At 36.9% G+C, this 25,403-nt stretch overlaps 2 protein-coding genes across 5 annotated transcripts in view; one reads left to right on the forward strand and one right to left on the reverse strand.

Moving 5' to 3' along the window:
- Positions 1-9,432, reverse strand: part of sh3bp5lb (SH3-binding domain protein 5-like, b) — a 48,531-nt gene extending 39,099 nt beyond the window's left edge. The window contains 1 exon segment of the mRNA XM_051933764.1: positions 8,886-9,432. Coding sequence (XP_051789724.1) covers positions 8,886-9,137 — 252 coding nt within the window. The 5' untranslated portion in view covers positions 9,138-9,432.
- Positions 9,433-9,517: 85 nt separating this feature from the next.
- gtf2h4 (general transcription factor IIH, polypeptide 4) overlaps positions 9,518-25,403 on the forward strand; it is a 104,823-nt gene continuing 88,937 nt past the window's right edge. The window contains exons 1-5 of one of the 4 annotated variants that reach the window (XM_028800570.2): positions 9,518-9,677; positions 10,450-10,570; positions 14,358-14,462; positions 15,409-15,540; positions 25,118-25,214. In XM_028800570.2, coding sequence (XP_028656403.1) covers positions 10,455-10,570; positions 14,358-14,462; positions 15,409-15,540; positions 25,118-25,214 — 450 coding nt within the window. In that variant the 5' untranslated portion in view covers positions 9,518-9,677; positions 10,450-10,454. Of the gene's footprint in view, positions 9,771-9,813; positions 9,833-10,449; positions 10,571-14,357; positions 14,463-15,408; positions 15,541-25,117; positions 25,215-25,403 lie in introns of those variants that run through there. The other 3 variants (XM_028800585.2, XM_028800577.2, XM_051933751.1) reach the window with 3 other exon arrangements.

A 25,403-nucleotide genomic window follows, 5' to 3' on the forward strand; every position in this document is an offset into this window, starting at 1 on the left:
TGCAAGCCTGAATGGCAAGAATGGATATTTATTTACAAATCAAATGATGTTGACAAAAAAAAAAAACATGAATTATTTTGTGTTCATACTGTCTGCAATGAAATAAAATTTGAGGAGAATTTATAACTTGCTTTTTTCTTTTTTTATTCACATTTTCCACACTGTCCCAACTTTTTCTGATTTGGGGTTGTACTTACAGTTTAAATATATAACAAGGCTACCTACCATAAAGATGTTGGACTCTCTGGATGCTTTTCAGAACAGAATTAACAGATATACACACACAAAAATAAAAATGTAATGCATCCTCATAGTTTTAACTTTGTTTATAAAAATAATAATTTGTCTTTGTTACTGTTTAATGTACTGCTTGGTGGTTCATCATTTTTCTTGTAAAATGACTTTGGGATTTTAGATGCTAATCCATGAAAGAGAGAAAGAAAGAAAGAAAACATTCGCAAGTTTCATTATTGTGTGTTTAGTAAGTCAAGTCAATCTGTTTTATGGAGGCAACAGATGAACCTTGTGGGTCAGCACCTATCTAATCAAACTGTCTAACAAAAAAAAAAAAAAAAGAAAATCCTTGTATTATGTTTAAAAGAATACCTTATGTTTAATAAGTCATCTCTTCTTTTCAGTATTACTCATAGTCTAGTCTACATTTGTAGTTTGTGAAAATAGATTGTTTAAAATGTTAAAATAAAAAATTGTTGAAAAGTCCGCAGCTTTCTCTTCAATATTTTCCAGTACTCATATATGTGGTTAGTGTTCCCATATTAATAGTCTGTTTAAGCATAACCATTTTCAAAAGCAGAGCCTTACTGGTTTAGTGTTCTCTATGAACAGTACACCCCCAAAATTAGCGGGGGTTACTTTCCTAGAGCACCCGCAAATTTTGGATGTGGATAAAAAAAATGCCTATTTTTATAATTTAAACCCTAAATATGCCCCCAAAACACTTTCATTTAATTTCAAACTCAGCTTAATACATTACCTAAAAAAAAGAATGTAAAGGTAAACCTGCATACTGTACAGTACTGTACCGATATGTCACCTGCAGTGCTAGAATGTAAAATACCAATGTTACCGCTATATGTACTGTAATTCATGCAACTGCATTTTCATTGCCAGAAGCCTTAAAAGGTGTAAGGCGTTTCGGTGGCATCTTGGGGCTTTAACTCTTAAAATGCCACATACTTGGGGGTTAATGAATCCCTGGACGCCAAATACTTTTTTGCTGCACTTTAAGTAAACGTCACAATTCACAAAGAAAAAGTGAAATTTTAATGGAACACATTTTTTTCATGCAAAGAGCATCACAATTACTGCAACACTAATCATTTTACACACTGCTAATGAACTGTAAAAACGATTTAAAAAAACTACTGGAACAATATGTACAAGGTGCAACTGACTCAAAGGATGAAATTCAGTAAATCAATGAGCCAACTGCGCTTGAACTGGCTGCACTCAAGCACATATAAGTAAGCGCCGACGCTGGCAGGCTAGTCTAGTGCAGCGGCTCAATCCCAGGGACAGTAAGGCTGCAGTGTGTCACGCTTGGGTCACAGAATTGCACAGAAACACAGGAGATTGTACAGACAGGAACTTTATTCAAACACTTCAAACAAACATGTCTCTTTCAGAAGTAAAACAAGCTCAGTATGCAGTTAGTTCTCGATTAAAACAACAGACAAAACATCATAGGCGAGCACAATGGGAGTGGGACCCGCAACAGGAGCAGAGGATGTCTGGGGGAAGAGAGGGAAACAAAGCAATCAGCAAAAAAGGACAGGTGCTGTTCAGGCTTTTAAGTATGCGTAGCATCGTGCGAGAAGCATATCACGCGACAGAGCAGCCGCAAGTAAGCCCAGCAAGTAAGGAAGCAATGTGAAAGTAGTCTATCAGCATTTTTTTAAGAGAGCTTTTTGAGGAGTGTCTGTGTCTTCTAGGGGTGCGTTCAGCCCCCTGCTCACAAGGGGCTGGCAGTGGTCATGAGCTGGCTGCTCAACGAATATACGGCACTGACTGATCAGCTCCTGCATGCTTGCAAATGGCACTGGGAAACGACTATAGCCAGTTGTGGCGGTTTAAGGGTTAAGCAGAACAAAAACGGAAAAACACAAGAACACTCAGCTGGGGATGCATCACAGTCAATCAGCAGCAAGGAGAAATGAATAATGCTGTAGTGGTCTGGTGTCGATGATTCACAACGTCGAGAAGACGGCGATTTATTTATTTTTATGGTGGAGATTCCAGGGACGCACCCAGCTTTGGCCTGATCCGCACCCACTCACAAACAGAGACAAAAACAAAGCAAACCAGTAATCAAACAGCAAATAAAGAATGTAATGAAAACAAATGAAATAAATGAAAACAACGATATCAACCCTGTTCCTCTTATGTCGATTACAAATTAAATACAACAAAGCACAAACAAAACACACACTAAAAATCATGAAAAAGGTTAATGAAAAATGGCAACAGATGAAATGTAATGAAGAAAATAGATAGTCCAGAGTAGTGCTGGGCGGTATGACCAAAATTCTATATCACAGTATTTTTCAAAATTATACTGGTTGCCCAGAAGTGCAATCAGAAACAGGTGATCAAGCACCTGAAGCACTTCCAGGTGGGCTATAAAAAGGGCCAGCAACCACCACTCAAAGCCAGAGTCAGGAGGTGGAGAACGAAGCTAGACGGGAGGAGTGGTGGTGCCAAATGGGAGTGTTGTGTGATTTACTTTAAGTGCTCTTGGGATTTTGTTGCTGGGGGGTTCTCGGGGAAGATGTGCCCTCCAGCTGAAAAAAAATAAAGTCTTTGTGTCTTTTACACGTGCCTCTGTGCGAGTCTGTGCCGAGTCGGGCGCTATACAGCGTCCTAATTCACACCAGTCTCTTCATACACCACAGCACAACTCTTGTTGCAGGCCCCACAAATCAGATTCTGCACATCAATTACAGTTCACTTTTTAAACCCATTCAATATTTACATTAATTAGGGCAGCTGCACCTTTCCTGTGTAGTTAATTAGTTCAAATACTGCTTAGCTACTGGTTGATAATATCACTCCTCTGCAATTATAACTAGCAGATATTAGTTCAGGCATATCAATCTTATATATAAATAAATGATTGCTTTCCTTTTCATTCATTTCCTGAGAAGCGTTTTTGTACTTTTATGGTTAACTTACATAAACAGCAGAAGAAGATGCTGCTGTAAAGGCTGATTGAGTGCACATACCAAAGGCGAAGAGGAAAATATACAAGTTGATATCATTGCTGTCAAGGAAAAACTGTAAACAAAATTGTAGTTGAAGTTGCAGAGAATAGGATATGGGAGAGTTTGGAGATTCACCAATGCTTTTCATTCGGAGAATTGAATTTTCAAAACGTTTTACAGTGCAATCCGTTTGAGATACCCCAATGAAAATTGAACTGTGTTGACAAATTTCTTTGAAGAATAAGTGAGTCAAATTTAAACAAAACTGGTCAGTGGGGGGCCAAGTTGTTTCATGCACACAGACAGACAAATAGACTGACAGACATGGCTGTTGCAGTAGGTGCTTTTCACATTGTATACAAACACACCTAAAAGCCAGAACAGCAATTTTAAGTTTTAATTGAAAGCTTAAGTTTGCATACATAATATTAACGTCATTCATATTAACGACTACTGGGTTTTGGTAAAGTATCTTTTGCCAAGAGCATCATCACAAGGGTCTTCACTGCATGGTATATTTTTCACTATCATAAAAAGTTAACCAACCAGTTAATCTATGTGCAAAATTAACATGTTTTGAACCTTAAAAGGGTGTTGCAATTCAGTTTAGTTAGCTACTTCCTAGTGTGACATTTGAGGCTGGCAGACATCATTACTAAAATATTTCTAAACAAATGGAATGAAAGAGGTGCCTGCTTGGATCAAAAATTATTATGGCTGTGATATTTATGGGCTCTCTTTTGGAAAAAAATGGTTATACCGATTTTGGGGGAAAAGCAGGGCTGAATTAAATTTCTACATTTTTTTTCTTAAGGTGCTTTTTTATTTTTACACAAACAAATATTTGACTACATTGTCATCGGTATGCTGCTGCTGGAGTATGTGAATTTCCCCCTGGGATTAACAAAGTATCTATCTATCTATCCTAATTGCAACTATAAACACGATGACATATTATAGTGTGAAAAGAAAGAGATGTTTAGTAAAAAAAAAAAAAAAAAAAACCTGCTCTCTTCCATTAATTATTCGTGCATGCCATGCACAGCTCTAGGCACAAACATTTATGCCAAAGGTAAACGGTCAGAAACACAGTAATGAGTAATGTGTAAACTTAAGTGAGTTGGATAAAAACCTGTATTCCTGGAGTTGTGATGTAGTACCCCCAAATACTGTATCACAATATGGCACGCCCAACCCAAAACATAATGTATAACTCATCAAAATAAGAAAACATAAAAAAATAAATAAAGAAAAGAACTAACTCAAAGTCCCACCCAATTTGAAGGCAAAAATGCTCAAGGATTACACCTGTCCTCGTGTCCAATGTAATTTATATGTTTAACTGGTGTCTAACATATCCTTTATGCAAAATTTTTGAAGGGGGGTTATTTTTTTTCGCACTATAAGCAAGCATTTCTGGAGAAAAGAAAAAAAAAAAAAACTAATGCTGGACCTCCTTCAAAAGAGGCAATGAAATCTATTTTTTCGGTCTAAAGCATAGCCCTAAGATTGAACCATTAATGGACTGATGAAATAGAACTTAACGCATAAAGCATGCTACTAAAATATAAAGTCTGAATTAACATAAGCTGCCCTAATTTGGGATATCCATAAGAAATGTGACGATTTACTTAATGAGGCAGAAGTACATAATCTATATTATATTGATATATAGATATATTCAGTGGAACCGAGGTTCACGAACGTCTCGGTACACGTACAACTCGGTTTACGACCAAAAAGTTCGCCAAACTTTTGCCTCGGTTCACGACCACACACTCGGTATACGAACAAGCCAGTTTCCCTTTCGGTTTGTCCTCGCCGATGATTTCTGCACGTGTTGCATTGTTCTCTGTGCGTGCGTGCTTTCGCTGTGAAGTGTTTGTGCTCTATTTCATTTCCCTTCCGGTGTTCTGACAATTTGTCCTACTTTGTCGAAGTATCCTACCGTACTTTATTTATGGAAATGTTAACATTTCTCAATTTATTCTATATGCATCATTTAATGCCCAAAAGAGACACAGCCTGATGCAAAGATTTCACAAGACGGTCATTACTCGTGCATGGATACAATGGACTGTACAAGATTAAAAGTCACACATGCAAAATATACAACTTATAAAATGTTGACAGTAAATACCTATGCAGTAAACTGTAATAAATGCATTAATGTAGTAAGGCTAAGAAAAGCATATATATTACTGAAATACAATAACACTTACCTCAAACTTCAACACTAGGTAGAAAAGTTGCGTAATTTTGGTCTGCGCATGCGTAGTATCAGTGAGTAGATCATTTCGATGGGTAGGATGTTTTGTTAGAACACCGGTTCGTATGCACCGATTACTGTATTTAAGCACGTGTTCAGCCTCTCCCTGTTCATTGTTCTCAGTCAGATGTGTGTGCTTTACCTGTGAACTCTTTGTGCTCTACAGTATTTCGTGTGCTTTTGCAGTTAACCATGGCTTCTAAGCAAGTGAAGAGTGGTGAGAATTATTGAGACTTAATTATGAGAAGTGTTGCAATGTTACTTTTCTCTTTTTTCAAATGTTCATTTTTTCCCTGTGCTTAAAACTCATTTAAAAAGAGTGTTTACAGCGATCGGGTTGTAATGCTATTAGCTTGAACTCCTGTAATGTTACTTTCTTGGTTGGCTTTTAAATAAAGTTTGGATTTGTTCAAATGTTCCTTTTTTTTCCCCCTGTGCTTCAAACTCATTTAAAAAGTGTTTATACAGCAATCGGATTGTAAGGCTATAAGGCTAACTGCTGCAATGTTGGAGGGGGGGGGGGGGGGGGGGGGGGGCGCTCACGTGCTGCTGAGAGAGAGAGAGCCTGCACGTTTGTGTCAGTGTTATTCAATGTTTTTACATTAGTTTACTATTACACTGTGCATTCTATGGTGTAATTAACTATATTTGTGCTTAAAAATCTTTAAAAAAATAATTTACATACAGTTCGTACAGTCTGGAACGGATTAATTGTATTTACATACAATCCTATGGGGGAAATTGCTTCGGTTCACAACCAAATCGGTTTACGACCAGAGGTTTGGAACAAATTATGGTCGTGAACCGAGGTTCCACTGTAACTACATAACAAATTTAAGTTTGATTGTGCGACATCTCTCATCATGCCAAGTATCATAGTTTGCTTACGGTACCAATCTATTTACACAAATCCGAGAGAGAGAGACTGCAGGCCCTCCTCACTCACACACCAGCTTCTGTTTGAGTTGGTCTACCTCTCGCCACTTGTTGGAGCATGCCTTGCCTCCGCTTAGCTACAGATACCAGTTTGCTCAACAGACATTATCATCTACAGATTGTTAAGGAGTAACGTTTGATGTTTCTGAGAGAGAGAGAGACATCAGAGCTACATTTGTTTTAGAGGGTAGCTGCTGATTGCCAGAGATATCATGGCCATGTGCTTTTCTCCCCATGCGGGGGGCACTCTCCCGTCAGAGCTGAACATGATCAGATACAGTGCCAGTATTTGACGCTGGAATGTATCTACCTTCTGCTTGGCAAGAATTACAATTTTTTTTATTGATTTTTAAAGTTTGTCCTGTTTCAGTACTATGTGGGCAAAGCTGCAGGGGACAGCTAGTAAACAATAAGTCATGTGAAATATCTTAAATATTAAAATGTATCCTTCAATTTAAATGTCTAAATCTAAATATGGTCAGTTGTAATAGAAATTTGTCATTTTTCACCCACTGATAGATATCCTTATAGGGCTTGAGCCCTAGTAAAGGATTAAAAATAACTGTCATAACCACTGACCTTGAAATAGTCTAGAACAATACAATACATTACAGTAATCCCTCGCTACTTCGCGGTTCACTTTTCGCGGATTCACGACTTCGCGGATTTTATATGTAAGCATATCTAAATATAGAACGCGGATTTTTCGCTGCTTCGCGGGTTTCTGTGGACAATGGGTCTTTTTACTTCTGGTATTTCCTTCCTCAGTTGGTTTGCCCAGTTGATTTCATACAAGAGATGCTATTGGCGGATGACTGAGAAACTACTCAATCAAAGCACGCAGTTAAGTTCCTGTGTGCTGCTGATTGGCTCAGCGACGGAGTGCTGCATTAACCAGGAAGTCTCATCTCACTCATTCAGCATTAACGTGCTCTTGCTACTGCATTCAGGGGATTATCACCTTCATCATCATCATTTTTACTGCGCAGCATATTCATCACCATCATCACGTCATATATAGCTACGTGTACTTCGCTATACAGTAAGTGTAAACTTATCTACCGATTTCATAATGCTTAGCAGTTGTCCCTGTTATTAATAGAGTAAAGGGTGGGTTGTAAACAATACAGGGAGGGTTTAAAAACGTCCAAATACACGTTAAATAATTAAATAAATATGGTGTCCCTACTTCGCGGAAATTCAGTTATCGCGGTCGGCCTTGGAACCTATCTCCCGCGATACGTGAGGGATTACTGTATTATGTTTGAAATTTGTCATTTTTTCACCTTCTGTGAGTGAGTGGTTCTTGGAGGGCTAGGACCCAAATTAAATCAAATATTAAAAAATACGGTCATATTTGTGATCAACAACATTCACATAGTATAAAATGACACTCCACATGCCTATCTCACCGATCCACATTTTTTCAAAGATTTGTGAAAAGGAGTAACTTTGACCCCTCTCATCCCATTAGAGGGCAAACCCCTAAGGGTTGGTGGATATGGCATGCACAATTTCAAATCTCTCCAATTACTTTTGCTCAAGACACCAGATGGTTTATGCGTAGTCATAAGGAAGTAGTTTGCGGCACAAAATATGGTTCAAAAATGGCCTAAAAATAAGTTTTTTTTTTCTGATCTAGACGGCCAAAAATAGGGGGATCCCCCAAAAGCTTGAGTCCAATGGTATATAATGTGGGTGTTTTCCCCCATTGGAACGGAAGGCTAAGGTTCTGTTAAATGCAATCACTTAATTCCTGTGGCCAATTCACTATGTCTGCTTTTAAAAATATATTTGTAAACCGAATACAGATCATGGTTAGTAACAGTAATACCGAACTTTTCTAAATTAAATTAAGTATTACACATTCTTTCTAAATCCGCAGGCAACGTGGAAACAAAACGCAGAAAAAGAAAAATACACCTTTTAACACTTTTGGAAGCGGAAAGAAATAATCACTGCCACCTTAACGAACTGTTTAAAATATTGAACCAGTTCAGGCACTTGTTCCCATTGCTAAGCACCATTGCTAAGCAAACAGTTTTAAATGAGAGATGTGAACAGTTAAATGAAACTATGTAAATACATTTTGCGCAAAATACGTTAACAAACAACAATTTAACAGAAAAGGTGTATATATATATATACACAGTTAAACTTTGCTTACTGTACTTCAAAGAATCCAATAACAGCTCACTTTTTAGTTCAAATTCAATTTATGATTTTGTACTTTGTTTCAGCAACTTGAAAAATACAATTACATTTTAATCATTTATAACTACATAAATATGTTTGTTTCTGACAGTGATCGGATTGCATTAATATGATGAACCTCAGGCAACAGTGTTTAAAATGCAGGTTCTCTTCCAAGACACAAACCTGAGTGTTAAAACATTGCGAAGCCGAAAAGCGTAGCTCGGCTAAACATGCTAGCACCTTAACAGTGTACTACAGTTTACCTGTATCCTAGGATCCAACTCCTCTTCGTCCTCATCATCAAGATCTTCCTCGTCTTGATACAGCTCGCGATTACTCACAGGCCCTCCTTCTTCTCTGCCACCACTTATTTCTCCATCTCCTTCACAACCCCGTTTTAGTTCCTGGTCGCTTTTATGCGTTCCCGAAATAACTACGGGTTTCTCTTCTTTCCATTGCTCGTCTTCAGTGTCCCCAGCCCCTGCCGGGCTCTCACGCAAGTTCCCCAGCTCCATGTCAGGCCTAACAAAATTCCGCTAAATCAGAAAAAAAAAACTCCAGTGTGTCCAAAAAATAAAACACCGAAAGTAAAAACGAGTGCCGCTACATTGTTGAGCAACAATATGCATTAGTTTAAATAATTCTACAGTCCAAATGTACCTGTTATGGAGGCATCATTATTTCATTCTAATATCTGGACTCCTCCCTAACTTGCAGCTTTGCTTCTGAACGGTAACAGCTTGGTTTGTCCACGAAATGTAAATAAAACACGACTTTTTGATTAAGAAGATTGTCCTCCACTGTAGTCCGTATGTATTACGTCACTTTACGGAACGATTATTAGCCTTTCAATACGGCACAAGGCTGCTATTATACAGACGCCATTTTTTAATACGGCACAATACAAGTTACCCAGAAAACCTTGCGCACGAAAACGTCAACATGGCCGTATAGTATAGTGGAGTTCTCAGGTTTTACTGTTAAGTGCTAGAAACATTGAATGTTAGACATAGAAAAAGAAATTATGTTTCTTTAATTTTATAAGGAATATTCGAGTAAGTTGACCGATGAAAATCAGTTACTTTGGTTGTTGTTTTCTTCAAGAGGTGACTGTCAAGACATTCACTTTCTTATTCTGAAATTAATAGGTAGATTTAGAAGATTTTTGGGGGTTATTTAAGTAATATTAATCGCAGATGAACTGTAAACGGTGATGATAATTTAGCATTTTTAACGTTATAGTTTTGTGAATCTGTTTAATGTGCATTTTTGCTTAACCTTACTTATTTGGCTTTTATTGTCTAGAGGTTAAAAATATATATAATTTATTGTAGTTTTTGGAGTTCGTGGTGTATTAAATGTAGTTAATAAGTAAGAGGAAAATAAGAGAATGAGATGCTGTTAATAATTTTGCTTAACATAAATGTTTATATATAGCATTAACATTTTCGTCCAGAGTATTAATATTTTTGACAGCTCATTTGTTTATAGTTAGCATTTCTTGCCAATTCAGTGACTGTAAGTTAAATTTCATAATGCGTCGTAATGTGTTTAGTTTTTTGGAAAATGAAACATACGCAGTTAATTTTAGGTAAGATACCGCATTTACTCTTAAAGTAAAAATAAAGTGCAGTAAATGGCGAACTGACAGTCTGATATTTTAATCTATCAAAAATGAAAGAAAAATGTAATTGTTAGCAATCATTTCTGTTGAATAGTTTCATAATTTTTCTACTTATTAGTTTATTAGGGACATTTTATGAGTTATCATTTAAAAATTGATATTTTAAATATAAATGTGTTTTTTTCCCCACATTTATCTTGCAGAAGCCATGAAGCTACGAGTGCACCTGCGCTGTAAGAATCTCCATGAATTTCTTAAAGAGCTTAGCCAGCATGTGTTAGATCGCCTCTACAACCATCCTGCGACTTGCTTGGCAGTGTTCAGGTACAACAAACAAACATTTCTCAAACATATTCCTTAAATGTTCTTTCTAGGCTTCACGAGAATTAGTTGCAAACTGACTGACTGTGACTTGGTTAAGTGTTCCTAACATAAGATATTTTAAATTAATTTTTCACCTTGCTAGCCAAAAAGGTCATTTTATTTATATATATATATATATATATATATATATATATATATATATATATATATATATATATATATACATACAGTGGTGTGAAAAACTATTTGCCCCCTTCCTGATTTCTTATTCTTTTGCATGTTTGTCACACAAAATGTTTCTGATCATCAAACACATTTAACCATTAGTCAAATATAACACAAGTAAACACAAAATGCAGCATGAACCGCCTTTTTAAGGTCATGCCATAGCATCTCCATTGGATTCAGGTCAGGACTTTGACTAGGCCACTCCAAAGTCTTCATTTTGTTTTTCTTCAGCCATTCAGAGGTGGATTTGCTGGTGTGTTTTGGGTCATTGTGCTTGAGTTGACGAACAGATGGCCAGACATTCTCCTTCAGGATTTTTTGGTAGACAGTAGAATTCATGGTTCCATCTATCACAGCAAGCCTTCCAGGTCCTGAAGCAGCAAAACAACCCCAGACCATCACACTGCCACCACCATATTTTACTGTTGGTATGATCTTTTTCTGAAATGCTGTGTTCCTTTTACGCCAGATGTAACGGGACATTTGCCTTCCAAAAAGTTCAACTTTTGACTCATCAGTCCACAAGGTATTTTCCCAAAAGTCTTGGCAATCATTGAGATGTTTCTTAGCAAAATTGAGACGAGCCCTAATGTTCTTTTTGCTTAACAGTGGTTTGCGTCTTGGAAATCTGCCATGCAGGCCGTTTTTGCCCAGTCTCTTTCTTATGGTGGAGTCGTGAACACTGACCTTAATTGAGGCAAGTGAGGCCTGCAGTTCTTTAGACGTTGTCCTGGGGTCTCTTGTGACCTCTCGGATGAGTCGTCTCTGCGCTCTTGGGGTAATTTTGGTCGGCCGGCCACTCCTGGGAAGGTTCACCACTGTTCCATGTTTTTGCCATTTGTGGATAATGGCTCTCACTGTGGTTCGCTGGAGTCCCAAAGCTTTAGAAATGGCTTTAAAACCTTTACCAGACTGATAGATCTCAATTACTTCTGTTCTCATTTGTTCCTGAATTTCTTTGGATCTTGGCATGATGTCTAGCTTTTGGTCTACTTCTCTGTGTCAGGCAGCTCCTATTTAAGTGATTTCTTGATTGAAACAGGTGTGGCAGTAATCAGGCCTGGGGGTGGCTACGGAAATTGAACTCAGGTGTGATACACCACAGTTAGGTTATTTTTTAACAAGGGGGCAATTACTTTTTCACACAGGGCCATGTAGGTTTGGATTTTTTTTCTCCCTAAATAATAAACACCATCATTTAAAAACTGCATTTTGTGTTTACTTGTGTTATATTTGACTAATGGTTAAATGTGTTTGATGATCAGAAACATTTTGTGTGACAAACATGCAAAAGAATAAGAAATCAGGAAGGGGGCAAATAGTTTTTCACACCACTGTATATATATATATATATTCTTATAAATTAACCATGTTTTGCGTTGTTTTAAAACTTATTTAAAGAACACAAATCAGTTATCAAAAAGACCAGGTGAGATTTAGAAATTTGTTCTTAAATTAGTGGTAATGAACTAGGTTTGTAAATGATGTTTATGAGTATGCCCATTGACGGACTGGTAAGTTTTCCAAGGATAGTTCCTGCCAGGTGTCGTTTGCTGCTAGTATAGCCTCTGACATTTCAGTACTTCATATTCAAAGTGATTTTGGGTGGATTAATTTACTATTTTTTTTTTCTTGTTCATTATTATGTGGCACTGATCATGTACTATTTGCTTTGATGAAGTGCATTTTTGTTTGCTTTTCTGAAGCATGATTTATTGTCTAAAGTAGACATACCCAGCCAAGCATGAAAGAATTATAAAATGTTGACTGTTGTGAGCTAACATTAATACTTTTGTTAAAGTAGTACTAGGGTGTTGTACCGTGTTAGCCATTATGAATGTAGAGAAAAGCCAAGCAAAATGACACCTTTTATTGGCTAACTAGAAAGATTACAATATGCAAGCTTTCGAGGCAACTCAGGCCCCTTCTTCAGGCATTACATCTTGCCTGAAGAAGGGGCCTGAGTTGCCTCGAAAGCTTGCATATTGTAATCTTTCTAGTTAGCCAATAAAAGGTGTCATTTTGCTTGGCTTTTCTCTACTTTTGTTAATAATTACAACTACAGGGTAGTCACAAAAAAACTGTTTAGATGAATTAATTAATACATGTAAAATTGTTTCATCTTGCCCAAACTGTACATAATAATAATTAATTCTTATCAATCAAATCTAATATGGAAATGCTGCTATTCAATAATCATGTTAGTCATTTCACAAAGTATATGACACAGAACAGGTAGAAAAGTTCCATGGCAAAGGAAAGAGGCACATGCAAAGAAACAATGCAGATGACAGTCTGACACTAATGGATATGAATTTAATAGCTGATAAGATCATGAATGCCTGAAAAAAAGTTGATAAAGATGTTGGGAGTGATGAATATTGGCACAAAAAGGTGATCTCTGCTTCTGTTTGTTTTAAGTTTGCAATTTAAGATCAAGGAAACTGTTTTGTCAAATAAACAAGTCATAGATTACTTTTCAGCAATGGGAAACTTAACTTTAATATCGAAATTGTTCTGCATATTACTAGTTGTGGCACTTTACACTAGTTTGTAAAAATCAAAATACATAGGCACTGTACAAACTGAAAGCTTTACATAAATATTGTTTCTTCATTAGGAGTTTCTTCACTGCATTCTTGGAGAAATCACATTTGAGACACATCAGCAAGAAAGTGAGAGCTTATTATTTTTCTATTTAGACGGGTTTAATGCAGCTCAATATACTTTAATACAGTGTGGGGTATTTAAATTACAACCCAGTTTGGTGTCATACTGTACATAATTTTCCCAAATACACTTAGTATAAATCAAAATGACAGGGATGATAAACCTCTCTTGGAGCCATTGGTCGCACATCCATATCTTTGGGATGTTGGAAGTAAACTGAACTACACAGATGATGTACAAGAAAACCTTAGACAGAGGGAGAATGTTCATTAAAAATTATGACAAAATCACAAGATTAGCCCAATCAAACTTCTGATAAGTACTGTACTGTATGAAGCAGTCAGTGCGTGTCTGTAAGGCAATATGTGATTAAACATGCACAAAGTTTGGTTAAGCTTTTTGAAGTGACATAGTGGCACACTGATTTGCCCTGCTGCCTTATTGCCTCAGAGACCAGACAGTCATTTTCTATGTGGAGTCTGCACTTTCCCATTATATGTTTTTGGGCTTTTCCTCATTTAAAAAACACATTTTTTGTAAGTTGTGTGAGGACGTAGTAATGGTGAGTCATACAAGATTAAGAATATGAAGCAGTGTTGGAAAATAGAGCCGAAGAGGTGTGATTTGATGTAAAAGTAATAAATTGTTTTGTGAGATGAAAAATGTTGTGGTGGCATGGGCATGTGAAGTGAAAAGTGGAGCATGGCTGAGTAAAGGGATAAATTGTGATAACACAGAGGTGGATTAATAAGACCTAAAAGTCAGCCAATGGTATTAAATATAAATAGTATCACAACTTCTTAAAATTTAATTTTCACCTCCAATTGTGATACTTGTGGAACAGTGGTGCTTCTGACTACCTATTTTAAACTTCTCTTTTCATTTACAGGGAGCTCCCCCCACTGGCTAAAAACTATGTGATGCGGATGTTGTTTCTTGATCAACCTCTCCCACAAGCTGCAGTCTCATTGTGGATTAAAAAAGACAATCACAAGTATGTATTAATTGTAAATATTTGACATTGCTCTAAATAGCCCACTAAGTGTGTTAGAATAACATTTAGTACTTGTATATCATTTTGTTTGTTTTTACTATTTTTTTTTTTTAATTTAGAAAAATCTCAGTTACCATACATATGATACATTTTTAGAATGCTGTAGAATCTAAGATCACTTGTCATTTTGTATACTGCTTTTTTCTTGCAATGTTCACTTGACTACCAAATATAAGGTTCTGCTATTGATTAATTGTAATGTGTGAACAGGAGATCGTGTAAATTGTTTTTTCATTTTTATGGTAATTATTTTCTTAGTAAATATTTCAGCTCGATATTTTGAATAATAACAATGTAGATAAAAAATAAAATGTGGCAAAGTGTGTGATATGATTTTTTTTTCATTTCCCTATGAAAGTTAATGTTGTTTATCAAATGTCCTTTAATCAATCAAGCACTGACCATATACATTATGCACTAGCAGTAGTTTGATGTGGAGAAAATTATTTGTTATTGTATATTTGGCTGATACTTTCATCCAAAGTGACCTACAAGGTCAAAATAATATATGTTTATATATTTTTACAGTTGGAGCACAGGCTGCTTAACTGACTTGTTCGGGGTCCCACACTGAGTCAGAGATGGGAATTGAACCTGCCCTCTTATGTTTAAAGACTTCTGTCTTAGCTACTTAACATAATATTAAGCTAGCTAATCAATTCCTATTTTCTCAGTATTACTCAATTGTTTGCTTATCTTACTGTTTTGTTGTAAGAACTTCATATTTTTAGTTGGTTAAAATAAAGCAAATTTATATTGCTCTCTTTTTAAAACAACAGCTTACTTTTTTTGATGGCTTAATAGCTTATTATACTTTATGCACCATGATTCTATACAGTACATTTAGCAGTTGTTGTTTCTTTGTGTTTTTTGTTTTGTTTTTAAGGGAGCATGAGGAATGTACCTCTGTACTCAGTGGTCTCAGACTGTGGCACACTCAGCTGCTCCCTGGTGGTCTTCAAGGTTTAATCCTTAACCCTGTCTTTAAAGAAAATCTCCGCATTGCATTGCTAGGAGGGTAAGTACAAGCTATGGAAATGCAGATACAGTATTCTGCCAATTATACATTTGCAAGGTAATGTTTTGATTAACAATAACCCATAATTAAATAAGTTATAATTAGTTTTAAGTAATCAAAGCTGTTTTCACATTGTATTATAATAGGTAAATTAAGATTCTTGTACTTGAGCAAAAGTAAATGGCAAGCTAACAGTGTATAGGGAATCTTCATAGTGTCCATTAAGCAGTGTGAATGAAACAGAAATACTGTTTACCTGGCCAAAAGTGATACAAGCCTGGACCTACAAACATAAATCTAATTAATATAAAATAATGTTCTCTTTTATAGAGAAAATATTATAAATATGCACTTTTATAGAGAAAATTAAATAAATATGCACTTTAGTTTCCTTGGAATTGTTTTGACTTATAAGCATGTTCAAAGTTATGAATGCAAAGAACAGTTGATTAGAATGAATATGTAAAGTGACCACTTTAATTCAAGAAATTCTGAATTCATTATCTTCACAGAATGCTGTACCTTTAGTTTCTGCTGTGAATGTGGCACTTGATGGCCAAAGATTTACATCCACTCTACAGATAACTCAGCAATCTAAAAACTTTGACAGGTGATAATGACAGTTTTAATTTCAAGGCACATTTCATGTTCCGTATAGTGTAAATGAAGCAAAAAAATAAATAAAAATAATGAAGAAGTAAGCAAAAAAAATTTATTTTAACACATATTATGTTATTTATTTATTGTCATCATTTCATAATAAAGTTATTTGCTTTATTATTTTATTTCATTTTGTCTGAAAAAGTCCCCCATAAATAGAGTCAGCAGAGTGCAAAACTAAGCAAGTGTCATTGAAAATTAACCATGTAGCAAGATGGTATAGGCAGACTATTTGCAGAGGGAGAGAGAAGAGTCTAGAGACTACAGATTCTTGATTGATTTCTAGGTGCTGTTCCAACAATGAAAGTTGAAGAGCTAAATTTTAGCTCTGTATCAGAATATATTTTAGGCCCATTGCTTTGCCCTGTATAACACTTGGTTAAACACCACCTTCTCTTGGATTTCAGAAGCCCTAAATGTTTTAGGTAGATTAGTCTAAGGATGCTATTTTGTGGCATATTTCCTAGGAAATAGAGGTGTTGTAGGAGAGCTCTACTGTAGGAATAGTTTTCTTGCATTTGCTCTTTACTTTGCTAAACATGCAAATAGAATTTGCATTAAGAAGCTTCAGTGCAATAGCTGTGTAAACACAAACATTAAAATTTGTCATGGGAAATATCAGATGCTATTTTGGCTGGCATGAAGTGGATTATCTGGCTGTGCATGTGACGTCTTAACCTACATCTAGATCTATGAATTTAAGCCTAGCATAACATGACTAGCAAAATGGGTAGTTACAAGTTACAAATACAAGTGTCAAGATACTTATGCTCAGTTATTTTGTTTTGTTTGAATTGGATGCAGAGCATAAGCATTTTCCACGTAAAAGAAACCTGTCCTGAGAACATTATTGTAGAATGTAGTCAAAGCTGGGTTGTAGCAGAGGGTTAGAGTCTTGGAGAATTTTACAGGAAGTGGAGGAGGAGGCAGCCTAAGTACCCAGAAGTAAACATACAGACTGTTTCCAAGTTCAGTGAAGAGCCAGTTTCCTTGGCTTGAGTTTAATTTTGATATTTGCAGAACATGAGCTGTATAAGGCTGGGCAGCTGAAAAGTTTAACATCTGTAGCTCGATACTCACTACATTAACAAGGTAGCTTAGTGAAGCATAGCTTTGATCATCATTATTTTACTTTGCAGAGACTTGTTTGTGACTAAAACCAGCCAAGTCCATCCTGGCAACATCTAGACCATATTCTGATACTTTGTACAAAATGATTATCAAATTTCTCATCCCTACTAGGAGTAGCGGTTACATATTGTGGAATATGACCCGGACACAGGCAGGCAGACACGTTTAAATCACCCCACGCACATTTATTGAGGCGTACCATATTTACAATTTACTCACAAGCCCCAATACCCCACAGTCCAGGCCAATCAACAATGCCTTCTCTCTCTGTCTTCAGACCGCCTCCTCCTCTCCTCCAGAAACCTTGTCCACCCTTCCACCTGACTCAAGTCCTTCTCTGAAGGGAGGCGGCCCCTTTAAATAAGCACCCGGATGTGCTCCAGGTGTGTTCCCGGCAATCTCCCACCGACATGCCCCAGTGTGGCGGAAGTGCCGGCTGTCTCCCCGGAAGCACTCCGGGTGTCCCTGTTCCTCTTCCCCCCAGCACTTCCTGGTGTGGCGGAAGTGCTGAGGTCCAGGGTCCTCCGGGTATTGGGGTCCCCCTGGTGGTGACCAGGAGCCCCTACAGGGTCGAGCTTCCCAGCTCTGTACCCGTGGCCCCCAGGGCGGTCGCCCCCTTGATGTCTGGAGGAGGCACAAGCCCTCCTCCAGTCTTCTCGGGCGTCCCGGCTGGGTACCACCCCCATTTGGGTAACACAATATATAAGAGCTATACAGTGTTTGAGACAGAATAAGCTGAATTCTCATGATGCATTTATAATTAAATGATAGGTTTGGTATTTTTGAGGTCAAAGTTATTTTGTCACAACCATGGTATACATTCATTGGCCCCTAAAAGTGCTGTTATTTGGTGAAGTATAATTTATACATTTTATTAATAAATTGTACTAGGAAGCTCTGCCCCCTGCTCGCTTCACTCGCCAACCCCCGGGTTTGCTTAACCAGATATACAATTTAATGAGATTGTTATTTTCATGGGAATTGTTACATATGCATTATTTTCACTTTTACTTTAAAACTTAAATTAAATCAATATTTGGAATTTTCTTCAAGATCGCGTTGAATTTTGATCCCGTCTTTGAATTTACATTGTGACAATGCAATGTATAACTGCCCATGAGTGAATATCGTTTCTTTCTCTCTAATAAATAAACCGACTTTTTCAAATGTTTGTCCCTGTGATTTGTTAATTGTCATAGCAAAAGCTATTCTCACGGGAAACTAAACATTTTAATACGAATGGCATATCAAGATCTCCTTTTGTGTGTAATGTTATTCGCGGAATATGTGTTACATTACCTTTCTTGTCGCCTGTTAAAATTTTACATGTTAGAATTGTTAGACCAATTTTTAATACAACTAATCTTGTTCCATTACATAGTCCATCCATCACTCATACATAAATTACGCAATAACATTATGATACATCCTTCTTTCAACAGTAATTCGGCCGGTGGAAGACCAGATGGTGTTAACGCTTTTAGACATTCTATGGGATATTGTAAATTGATGTTTTCATCTTATGCACAATCATCACCAACTGCTTCAGCATAGTCTATTGATAAGCATTTAAGCAATTTGCTGTGTACCCGATCGACTATTTTCATGTTAATTCATTTGACTTAATTTTTCTTGCTGCCACATATAGATTAATGGGTAATTCTAAACTGGATCTTCGTAAGTGTGTGTGTTCATAAGTAAGCCCTTTAATGGATTGGTGTCTGTCCAGTTTAAGTGCCGAAATGCATCTGATGACCGTGGTCTTGTTTGAAAATTGTTGTAAGTAGGGTGTGACTTGAAAGAATATCATGGCAAAAGTCTCTGTCTCACGGGACTTCCTTCCAAAAAGTCTCTTCAAAACGTCACATCTCGTCGCAGGATTAGTCTCGTCCCAAGATTATTTTTATTATAATAGGGAGATATTCTTTAGGAGCTTACACTGGGGTTGTGGGGCAGTCAATGAAGCAGAAGGTGAAATGTAAAACAAATGCCTTAAAACGTTTCAAAGCAGCAAAAGTTCTCATTTCAGAAAACCATGTTTATTTCAGCAAAATAAAGATAGAAGAAATTCACTTTTAATACATACTAGTTGAAAAGCCTGCTGAAGCAGGCGAATGTATATTTTATGGTCTTTTATTATATTATATGGTCCTGGTTTCTATCATGAATGATCGCCAATGACACTATTGGTGCTTGCAGATTCCGTGATGCTGCTTCTGCGAGACATTGCTGCTCCACCTCATAAAGCATTTTACATGCTTCAGCAAAAGGATTATTGTCGCTCATGAATGAACTCAGTAGGGTCATGAGATTGGGGTTGCATTTAAAGTTCTCTTTGATTTGCATTCTTTGTGCAGACGCCTCATCAAGATCAAGGATATAAAGTTGAGCAAATCGACGATGATCATCATTTTCAGGATGTAGAGCCCCAGATCTGTGATAAATCTGTCCATGAATACGAAAGCAGTAGGGCCCGTATCCGGGAGGAGGAGCAATTTTAGCACCCATTGAAGCAAAGGCTAATGCGCTGTTAAATGACCTTATGTTGTCCATGAAGTTTTTTGAGTGTTCGTGTTGTTCCGTCATGAGGCTCTTCAGTAAAGCAGATACCCATATCGGAGGTAAACTCACTTTTCCTTTGTGGCAACAGATGTTAAACAGTTTATCTGCTGGTTGTTCAGAAGGGAAATGTTTCACACCACAGAATGTGCACCGTAATTGTAAATTTCCACAAAAATGTTGGTCGATGTTATCCTCAATAACATATGTTCCGGTGGCTGCATGAAGATGCTGAGGTATAGGTAATTGCGTGAGTGTTGCTCTATGATAGCGGTCTTGTTGGTTTCGTCTTTCGTGTCGACGGGATGCTTCCTCCTGTGTTGCATTTGCTCTGTGATTGCTGTCTTGTTGGTTTCGTCTTTCGCGCCGACGGGATGGTTCCTCCTGTGTTGCATTTGCTCTGTGATTGCGGTCTTGTTGGTTTCGTCTTTCACGCCGGCAGGATGCTTCCTCCTGTGTTGCATTTGGTCGTCGAGTGCGGTCTTTTTCGTTTCGTTGAGGTTTCTGTTCGGAAAAGACCGCTTCATCTAGCGGTCTTTTGCGACGCATAATCGTCTAAGGTTTAGGATAACTCTTTCACTATTGTGAGGAAATGGTGTACTTTACCTGGAATGTGTGGCACTAAACTCTTGACATGTGTACAGGTATTCCGGAGGGCCATTAGAATACGATACGATTCCGTAGTCCAATGTTAACCAAAATTAACCAAACGTTCTCAACAATGTTAACATTATTTTCTAAACAAATATTAATCACCTGGCAACGCAAAACAGTCCCACGTTTAAACAAATTGTTATCATCACCTAGCAACGAAAGGGAGATGTACGTACGTATGTACACATAGGCATTTTGTATATATGATTCTTGGCAGTCTTTCCTGTGGATAGAATATGACACTGTCTAGTGTGAGTGGTATGTTCATGTACGTAACAGCCAGTGTAAAGGAGTGCAAGGTGCAGAATGCAGGTACTAGAAAAGAGTATTACAAGTTGAGCATCCCAAATCAGAAGTATTTTGGATTTTGAATATTTTCGGATTTTGGAATATTTGCATATTTTCCATCTTCCCACAACACCTGCCCTCAATTCATCAATCTGGTCAAGTTTAAACCACAAAGGTTTCAGAGGGGTAGCAAAAGAAGCAGAAAAAAAGACTTGACGCTGTGAATAAATGAAAAGCTAAAACAGCTGTTATCCATTTAGGATTTGTGTAGCTCAAGGTAACTAAAGCTTAATGATTAATTTGTACACTAATGGGTGGTGACAGAGAGACATACAGACACACACGTGAGGCACTGCAGCTTCTTGGCTGTATGAATTTGAGAAGTTTTTCTGTCTGCTACAATATCCTTCTGTCATTTTGTCTATTGCATTACTATATGCCATAATGAAGCAAAGTTTACATAAGCATTGTAGTATATGTATATTCTGCGTTTTAAAGCTCTGCAGCTATATTTTGACATGCCTTGTTTGCATTTCCAATTAAATAGTAGTGTTACCTTCTTTTTAGTTATTCATTTAGATGTACAGTCAGAATGTGGATGCTGTGCAACTTCATCCATGCTTCTTTGTGAGTCGTTAGACATATTTACTGATTTGAGTGTTCTGAGTATTGAAATCTGCATCTCCTGTGACTCTCCTTTTCACCTCCTTTTGACTGGGTGTGGTACATCATTTACTCCGAATGTATATTTTACCATTCAGATTTTCGCAAAAATAGCTGCAAGTTCTTTCAGCCTTACATAGGCTCATACATTATCCATGTACAGTAGCTGAAAAACAGTGGTTTCAGTTTCAGATTTTGGAGAATTTCAGATTTTTAAATTTCTGATTAGGGATGCTCATCCTCTACTACATATCTCCAGGTGTTTAGCACCACACTGATTTTTAAGTTAAACGATTTAAAAATGTCTGTTATGAGAAAATAAATTGAAAAAGTGAAATTTCATTAGTTTTCATCCTTCCCTTTTTGTAATCTTTAAAGCTTTGGCTTGTTTCTCTTCCATAGTAGCTATGAGGCAACAGTATTAAACAGTATGCCACTGTTGAAAAACAAAATAAATAAACTTACACTAATGAAAGATATCTATTTACTCCTTCCAACTTTGATCACTTCTTCCAGTTTAATCTTGGGAAACAGAAAAATATTCCCAGCATACTGTTCCTCAAAACATCAGTGGTGGTGTGTTTTTATATACATACATACATACTAGCTGTGTAAGCCCGTGTTGTAAAAAGGCCGGGCTCCTAGAAACTACTGAAATCATCAGAAAAAAAACTGAAATGCAGAGTCTTTGGTTTCGTTTTGCGGATGTGCTCGCCCCCCCCTTGTCTATCAGCAGCTAAGCAAGTTTCTTTCTCCTCTGAGGTTTCGTTTTGCTGATGTGCTCACCTCGCTTGTGTAGAAGCGGCTAAGCAAGTTTGTCTTTCTTTGGAGAATTCACTTTGATGACGGAGTCGCTTTCTTTCAGCTTCATGCTGTAGCCTCGTACTTCTTTCTTCTTCTGACTCGTTAACTTGGGGCCGCCTTGCCAGCTATTTGAACTTCACGGTGTAGCCTCGCACTTCCGGGCCAAACAGACAGACACACACACGTGTAGACATTTATATATAAGATATATAAATATATTCCATAAAGTCTTGAGTTATTGGGAATCACAGGACTAAGATCAATGAATATTTTTTAATAAGATAGAATAGTGATGAAAGCACAGCTGCATTACATAATTTATAAATAGTTTTAGATATCCGCTCGATCACTGTATTCGAGGAGTTTGCACATTCATCCCTTATCAATTTTGCTTTTCTCCATGTACTTCAATTTTCCCATGCATTTCAAAAGATTAGGTTAAGCAATAATTCTAAATTGTCCTGCCATGTGTGATTCTAAATGTGTTTTTAAATGACATATCATACAGGACTGAAATTTAGCTTATACCTTATGATTCCAGGATGGAGTATGGCTATTTGCATGCTTGCACAGAGCTTTATGTTTAAGTTTATCTATTAGGGGATACTTTATGGCTCTGATTTGTGGGCTTCTATTTTATCAACATCACCACGAGTTTAAGTTCTACAATTTTCACGAAATTCCTTCTAGAGCTACATCATTTCATCAAGTAGAAACATACAGATACAAAGCCATCCCAGTTTCTTCCTGTGTGCCATTCAATCCTCCCCAACAACTAACCAACTACCCTTTATTTTCCATGATATTGGTGGTTACAGAACTGCACAGGACAAAAATTGCTACCTGTGCCTCAAAGTATTAATTTAAGTCTTTAAGGAATGTATGTCGCTGCACTGAAGTTAAATGCTACATTATTTTAATGATCCAAATTCTATATTGATTCTATCTTTACACTAAGGGCATTTTTGCAGAGAAGTAAAATAAAATGATAAAAGTTAATGTGATTTTTAGGCTGTTTTTAACAGGGGTGGGCAAATTGTAAATGGTGTTCTGCTGAGTTTCTAACTTTCTAAATGTGTTAGCCCAGATACAATTTCTAGTAGCCCAGCTTTTTTTCTTAAAAGCAAAATATAGACTTCCACATTTTACAGAACATTTTATTTGTAAAGTATTGTAAAAAAAAAAAAAGCATACCACTCCATCCTCAACCACACAATTAACATCTTGAAAAAGAACATTTTAATAAACAAATGATTGCTGAAGGATTATTCCATGTTGATGCATGGTCTTTATTCAGATTTATACAGAAATATGTTATCAAAAATGAAATTAACCTTGCATTAATATTCTCAAATTCTTGCGCTGTATCTAAAAAGTTCTTTCTCATTTATGTTTGTCTTAATGCTGATTGTGATTACAATTACCGTCACTAATGATTGGTGCCGAAGTTCTACTGGACCTCCTTGCTTCGTCATCTGCTTTTTGTAATGAAATGGTGTTTTCATTCTTGTTTTATTTATGCTGCGGTAAGAATGATAATGTTAACCTTCAGCGGTCTACTCTTGCTGTCTCTTCACCAGTTGCTTTAACACAAACACAATTGTTTTTCTTACTTGCTTTGTGAACTTGCTACCTTGTGTGTGAGACACCAATTTAATAAAAAATCAGGAGTGGTCTCCCCTAGACTTTCTCGTATACTCAGATATGGGGATGGATATTTGAGGAGTAAACCAGAAGAGAATGCTTATGTTTTTATATTATGAACATTAAAGAACTATCAGCAACAAATCAAATTAATAATATATTGAACAGTTGTTATAAAAGGAAAGTTGAATAAATCGGACTCTGCAGCTGCCTGAATAAAAGGTAAAGTACCATTTCTGGTTAACGGAAATAGCCCAAAAGTTGATGGAAATCTACGTTTTGTACCTAATACTTGTATGCAAAATTTAATTGACCTAAGTGAAAGCGTACTCAAGTTATCACATGGAAGAACTTGATGTTGATGGTCCTGTGGACTTCTGGCCTTCAATCCATCAATGCAGGGATAGCATGGCGCTTTGATCAGGTGGTGGTGGAGCAAATCGCCAACACAGAAAACCAGAAAAAGCAGAGAAAGTAGGGGTTAGTATGGATTTCGGAGCCACCGTGAATGATACTCTGTATATGCATTTAATTATCATTATCAGGATTAATCTAAAATGAAGCTATGAGAAAGCCATGTTAAAATAATGTGTTTTTAGCAGTTTTTTTAAAGTGCTCCACTGTATTAGCCTGGCGAATTTCTATTGGTAAAAAATAGACAACCAATTAAAATCGCATGATCCAAAACACCAGGGTGTCTGCTGGGCTTTGTGAATCTATAGTTTGCTTGTCCAAGATTGCAACAACAATGTATTTCTTGTATAGCCCAAAATCACACATGGAATGCCACAATGGCTTTAACAACTACTGCTTTTTTATAGCCACCCAGCTTTGACTCTCTGAGCAGATGATGAATAACTCTCTTGTAGGGAAACAAATAGAAAGGAGTCTTGGGAAATGCAATTCAGAAGTAGACCTCCTTTCAGGTAGGTTGGGTGTACAGTGGGTGTCAAGAAATGGGGTAAATATAATACATAAAACAGAACACAAGTAATAAAGGTAAGCAATCAAGGACAATTTTCTAATGATGATTCACTGTTAGTAAAATGTGGTAACCGAGCATGATAAAGCAAGTGTTTCCCCAACCATTGGCTGGCTGCTCCTTTTTTTGGTTGTTTCTGTATGAATTCCTACAGAGTTGCAGTCTGAATCAATTTGTTTTATGTACTTGCAGGGGTAAAGCCTGGGCAGATGACACAACTCAGCTGGGGCCAGACAAACATGCTAGAGACATCGAGTCATTAGACAAGTATGCCATGGAAAGGTGGGAGGTAAGAAAAATTGCTATGCAGTGTCTGTTGTCCCAAGTATTAAGAAAATATTTAACTAAGCAATATTCACATTACTTTTTATATGTCTGTAAAGTACAAAATAATAAAGCACCTGCTATTCCCATGTTTTTCATGTAATCTGTTCACTCCCATTTCAAAAATAAGTTATATATGGCCTAGGAGCACAAA

This window comes from Erpetoichthys calabaricus, chromosome 1, assembly GCF_900747795.2.
Source record: "Erpetoichthys calabaricus chromosome 1, fErpCal1.3, whole genome shotgun sequence".
NCBI classification, from domain to species: domain Eukaryota; kingdom Metazoa; phylum Chordata; class Cladistia; order Polypteriformes; family Polypteridae; genus Erpetoichthys; species Erpetoichthys calabaricus.